The following is a 6,000-nucleotide window of genomic DNA, read 5'->3' on the forward strand; positions in this document are numbered from 1 at the left end:
TTCAACAAGTAATTGAGTAAAATGTACTTGTTTTTGATGTTTGCTTTTACCTTTCACTCAATATACTTACCTCGAAACTCAGCACGACATTTGCACATAAAAATAATTTGGCAGTGTTTTCTCACAAACATTAACTACAAAGTGCTATTTGTTCCCATAACCAATTTCCACCTTCTATCATTCTCCTCAAATGCCACTTCCAACTACTGGGCTTTTTAAGAGGTCAGTAAAAAAGGTCAGCTATGTTTTGACTGAATTGACCCACTAAGCAAGCAGTAAGATACCCAGAAAGAGAAGTCGGGGGCGCGGGGGGTCAGGGGGAAGCTGATGATGTGGTGGTTGAAGCATCTGGATCCAACACGGCCAACCATGCAGTTTGAGTCCCCAACCTAGAGGCTTGAAAAACACACAAGGTTTAAAAGGTCCTGATCAGGAGGCTGGTAGGTGGCATAGTGGTTAAAGGCACTGGACTCCCACATGACTGACTGCAGTTCACACCTCAGACCTGGTGGCTTGCTTTTTCACTTACTTTCTCTCTCTCACTCTGTCCCTCTCCGGTCAAATTAAAATAAATAAATAAATAAATGAATAAATAAAGTTAAATAAAATAATTCTCTAAAAAGAAAAAGTAAAAAGAGTTCCTGACCAGGGACCAGCAGATGGTGTAATGGTTACGTTGCTGGACTCCCATGTAGTTGACTACAGTTCGAGTCCCAGACCCAGTGACTTAAAATGCACAATAGGTATGTGGGTGTGCATGCCCAAAATCCCAAGAGGAGAACTGACTGCAGTATGGCCACCCCCCCTGCAGGGTGATTTCTCACTCTTTCACTAGTCTCTCCAAGAAGTGCACGTGCCGTATAGCAAAAATCTCTCTTTAGAAAGAAAGAAAGAAAGAAAAATAGTTCGCCACCATCTCCATAAATTTGTGTGTGTATGCCTGCCAAAAATCCTAAAAGGGGAAATGGAGGAGACGGGATTGCTGCAGTGACCAATTTTGATGGGGAATGCATTCTCATGTCCACTCTCTCCAGTGGGCATATGTGCCTCTGGCAAACAAACAAACAAAAAAAAAGAAAAGAAAAGAGAGAAGATGGGAAAAACCTATGAGGTTTTAAACTATTAAAAAGCATCAACTTTTATGGAAGCAACAACAAAAAATCAAATTTGATATTAAAAATCAATCTAATCAGTAGTTTTGACCAACTTCTAAAAAAAAACAAACAAGATGGCGTGGGCCCATGAAAAAAATCAAGATGCTTTTGACTAGATGCCTTTCCATCCTTGGAAGAGGGAAAAAAAAAAAAACATAAAAAGAAACGGCTAGTTCAAAGTCCAAATTCTTACTTCATGGATGTAAAATGTCCAGGCTGTTAAAAGATCACTACAGTCTTCATTCATGCCCAGACAGTGGTTCTGTGTGTCTGGGTGTTCAACGGTGCTGTGCCAGCCAGCTGGGGGAAGGCCAGACTCACAGAAGGTTGTTCTTTTAGAAGAAAGCAATACTAATGATCTAGGCAACTTCCTGAATTTGTTGTTTTCTCACAGAAAGCTTTATCGTAAATTCAGTAATTCCAGCTAATCTGCCAAGATAATGTAATTATGTTTGATTAAGGTATACAACAATGATCTGAAACTCCATACCTTTGCTTCATAAAGAAGAGGTCCATGAAAGCACAGCACTCTCTCACCTACAGAAAGCAAAAACAGCACTGGATTAACTGTAACTCCTCTTCATACATACAGATTCACATCAGAGTCATCACACCTATATGACAGTATTCCTAGCAGTGAGGGAAAAATGGCTAAAACCAGTATGAAACAACATTTCAGATCAAACTTCAACCATGTGCTGCCAACAAAAATAACAGAATCTGATATAAACAACAGAGTATTTAAATTATCAAATTACCTATCACCTGCTAAGCAGATAAAACACACTGTAACCAAATATTGGCAAAGCTGGCTGGTTTTATAGTAACTGTACATTGAGAAACCATTTTAATGCTTTCCCTCATGTGGTTTCCAAGTTCAAGACTTTACTCTCCCCTCCATTTGTATCTCTGCTTCCAACTCTTTCTCTACATATTGACATTTCCATGTAAACCAAGATAGCTGGATTTTTAAAACGGTGTCCCACTATGTTAATTCCTAAACTATGTTCAGGTATTCGAATGCTAGGCTGCTTCAATGTACAAAATTCCCTACAAAATCCTGTACTTGCAATTTATATTCCAAAATTTTGGAATTTACCTAACGTTACAATTTGCAGGACTAAATGGAATGTCAGGGACTAGGATAAGTCTTGGAAGCCATCTCTGCTCATGAGACAAATCAGGAAGGAAATACCTTGCAATACCTCAGGTCACCTTTGCTTGCAGCAGAAATACTATAAATTTCTCACCCGTTATTTTCAGACCACTTGGTTTTTAAAGACCCAGAGGCCACAGAAGTATCCAACAGGGCCAGCTCTTTTAGCTCCAAAATGGAATGAAAATAGCTTAGTATATCCAGCCTCTGTAGCACGGACAGAGCTGGAAGCCACATGCCCACCACAGTTCAAATCCAGGCCTAGTCAGATTTAAACACAGGACCAGAATCCTGGTGAGCCTGAGGACAGGAGGAAGGATACTGTGGTGTAACCTAGTCTTGTGGAGGGTACTCTTTCTCTCTCTTGCAGCCTTTCTTATTATGAACAACAAAAAGACTACTAACAGCTCTGAAGACTATTGGGCAACATGGACCTCACGATCCTTTTCTAACTACTGCTGCTTTTGAAAGTTCCAGAGGGGTGACAGGTGGCATGGTTGTTAAGGGCACTGAACTCCCACATGGCTGACTCTACGTCTTGTAGTAGTGTAATTGGGGAAGAGTAGAACCAAGCAAGGTATTTCTAGCTCAGAAATGGAAACTGTATGACTCTGATGCTACCATTACTTTCCAGGTGTTTTTTACTCATTTTAAAATAGTTGTATAATCATCTTTTAATTGTATGTCAAGGACCAGCAGATGGCGTAACGGTTATGTTGCTGGACTCCCATGTAGTCTACTGCAGTTTGAGTCCCAGGCCCGATGGTTTCAAACTCAATGCTGGGTGTGTGTGTGTATGCGCGTGTGTGTGCATGAGTGTGCACGCGCCCGCACCCAAAATCCTGAGAAGAGAATGGAGGAGAAGGGATCGCGGTGTGACCATACCCCTGGAGGGTGGGGATTTCTCACTCTCTATCTCTGAGCCTTCTGCCCTATAACAAAAACCTCTCGATAACAGATAATAAAATGAAAAACTGTATGCAATTTTATTATTATTATTTACTGTGCTATAGGCACTCACCAAAGAAAGAGAGAAAGAGAGAAAGCAAGCCACCAGGTCTGGGACTTGAACCGCAGTCAGCCATGCGGGAGTCCAATGCCTCAAACACCATGCTACCGGCTGGCCCTCTGTAAGCACTTTTTAAGGACAGTGACTGCTTTGCAATGGATTTGGTCTTCCACTTGAAATTATGTTAAATAGGGGGCCAGCAGGTGGCTTGGTGGTTAAGAAGGGCGCTGGACTCCCACATGGTTGATCACAGTTCAAATCCGATGGCTTGCTTTCTCACTTTCTCTCTCTCTGGTCAAATTAAAAATAAAATTAAATAAAATAATTCTTTTTTTTTGTTTGTTTTAAAGAAATTCTGTTAAATAAAGCATAGGGAAAAGAAAAACTCACCCTTTTGTCAGGGATTAAGAGAGTAGCTATAATGCTGGACTTTGACATATCCCTAGAAGTAGAAACCACTGGGAGTATGGAGAATTAGAGGTTCATCTACCTTGAATCTGAGAGTATTAGGCAAAATTAACTACAGTTTGAATATCCTCTATCCAAAATGCTTGGAATAAGGGTTTGGGGTCTGTTTGTTTGGTTTTGGTCCCAGATTTTGGCATATTGATATGCTCATAATGAAATATTTTTGGGATGGGACCCAAGTCTAAACATGAAATTAATTTATGTTTTATGTAACTTTATGCACTATTTTTGTATTGCCATGTGAAGTCAGGTGTGGAATTTTTCACAAGTAACATCATGTCAGCCCTCAGAGTTTTCAATTTGGAAGCATTGAAAATTTTTGGATTAGGGATGCTCAGCCTATAGAAAGAAAGATGGAGAAGAGATGAAAAACCGTATCTGATACAGCAGTTTGCTATTTCTGAAATGACTGGATCCTGTTCTGGGAAATTCAAATAATACAGATCTTTGGTTAGGTTTGAAAATAACACAGCTGTAAGAATCCATTTCAATGGCTTCTTGGTCAGATTTGGGAATCCTGTACGGGTAAAGTTCAGACTTAGCATGAATCGTATGGCATTTTGTGATCTGACCACCTTTGACGCTTGTCCTCTGCTCCAGGGATGATGCGCTGACAAACAGTTCTCTGCTGGAGTAGTCCTGTCTCATGCTTCTCCAGGCTGTTTCCCTCTGGCGGGGAGCCTTTCTTCCCTGCGACCCTCCCTCTATATCCAGAACTAAAGCACTTACTCCAGCACAGCCATCCTCGTCTTTTCTCACAGTGGTGATTAAAATTTTGTGCCTTGGGGACCAGCAGATGGCATAATGGTTATGTCGCTGGACTCACAAGTAGTTGACTGCGGTTCCAGACCTGGACCCACTGGCTTGAAACTCACACCAGGTGCATGTGTGTGCATGGCCATCTGCCGTAGGGGGTGATTCCTTGCTTTCTGTCTGGTGAGCACACTCACCCAATAGCAAAAACCTCTCTCAATAAATAAATAAATTGTGCCTTAGTCTGGCGAAGCTCCTCTCAAAATGTTCTTTAATGCAAAGAACACCCTTCACACAGGAAATCAACTGTATAGAAATAGTCATTGGAACATCTTAAATATCACACTGTGAGGTTACAGAAGCTCATTTAATGTAGTAAAATTGAGTTGCTAATTTGTAATTACCGTAATTTTAAAACAATGAGCAGCTTAAGTGACAGCTGAATAGATCTTCCATGAATGTAATACTGCTGGGATAAGAAAATATACCGCTACTATTATTATGGTGCCTTTTTTGGGGTGGTGATGGTGGAGAATTACACCGATAATAAAATACTAAATTTAAGTTTGATTAAAAAACTATCTTTTGGGACCAGCAGTTAGCGTAATGGCTATGTCACTGGACTCCCATGTAGTCGACCGCGGTTCGCGTCCCGGAACCGGTGGCTTAACTCAAGCCGGGCGCGTGTGCGTGAGTGCCCAAGATCCCGAGAGGAGAATGGAGAAGGGATTGCGGCGTGACCATCCCCCCTGGGGGGTGATTTCTCGCTTTCTGTCTGTTTCTGCCTTTTCGTGCCCTATAGTAAAAACGTCTAAAAAATAAAAGAATCACTCTTTACCAAAAATACCCCTGAAAACTCTTTAAATATCCCAGAAACTTACAATATACATAGGTTTGGGGTTTCTTTAAAGTTTGCAAAGTCCTAGAGAAAAATCCCATACAGCAGTCTGAGTCATTACATTGCAACCAGCGTATCTCCCCAGCCACAGAATTTTCAAGCGTCCCTAGTCGCCAACCAAGAATTTGGCTTCTTCTGCAGTTTCCTAGCAGATCTGCACGTTATATATGAACAGATGCGTTAACTGCGAGAACGGGAAGAGCTATTCCGCTAGACGTCAGGTTCTAACGGTGGAGAAAAGGCGGGTCAAAAGCCAACCTAAATGAACTTTCCAATCAATCGCTGCGCTTTCAAATGACACCGAGGCGGTGCAAGCTGGAAGTGGACGGGCTCGTTGTTTTTGTTTTGGCGAGGCGAGGCGATGCCTTCGGGCCACCCGGAGCAGCCGGGAACGCGCGTCCCGCCCAGCCCGTTCTGTTTTGTCTCGGGCGAGGCGGGGCCCGGGCACGGCGCCGCGGCGGGCGGGGGGCGCTGCTTCTCCCCCGCGGCGCCCACGGCACACGCCCGCGCCCGATCGGCGCAGCCATCTTGCGGCCGGCACCCTACACAGCACCTCCCCCCC

General features: G+C 42.7%; 1 protein-coding gene across 2 annotated transcripts in view; it reads right to left on the reverse strand.

Moving 5' to 3' along the window:
• The window catches only part of MORF4L1 (mortality factor 4 like 1), a 28,225-nt gene that overhangs the window by 21,731 nt on the left and 494 nt on the right, over positions 1 to 6,000 (reverse strand). For both annotated transcript variants that reach the window (XM_014585030.2, XM_006142620.3), the window contains exon 2: positions 1,645 to 1,691. In XM_014585030.2, the coding sequence (XP_014440516.1) occupies positions 1,645 to 1,691 (47 nt within the window). The remainder of the gene's footprint in view (positions 1 to 1,644; positions 1,692 to 6,000) is intronic.

Source organism: Tupaia chinensis, unplaced genomic scaffold (assembly GCF_000334495.1).
Source record: "Tupaia chinensis unplaced genomic scaffold, TupChi_1.0 Scaffold000078_1, whole genome shotgun sequence".
NCBI classification, from domain to species: domain Eukaryota; kingdom Metazoa; phylum Chordata; class Mammalia; order Scandentia; family Tupaiidae; genus Tupaia; species Tupaia belangeri.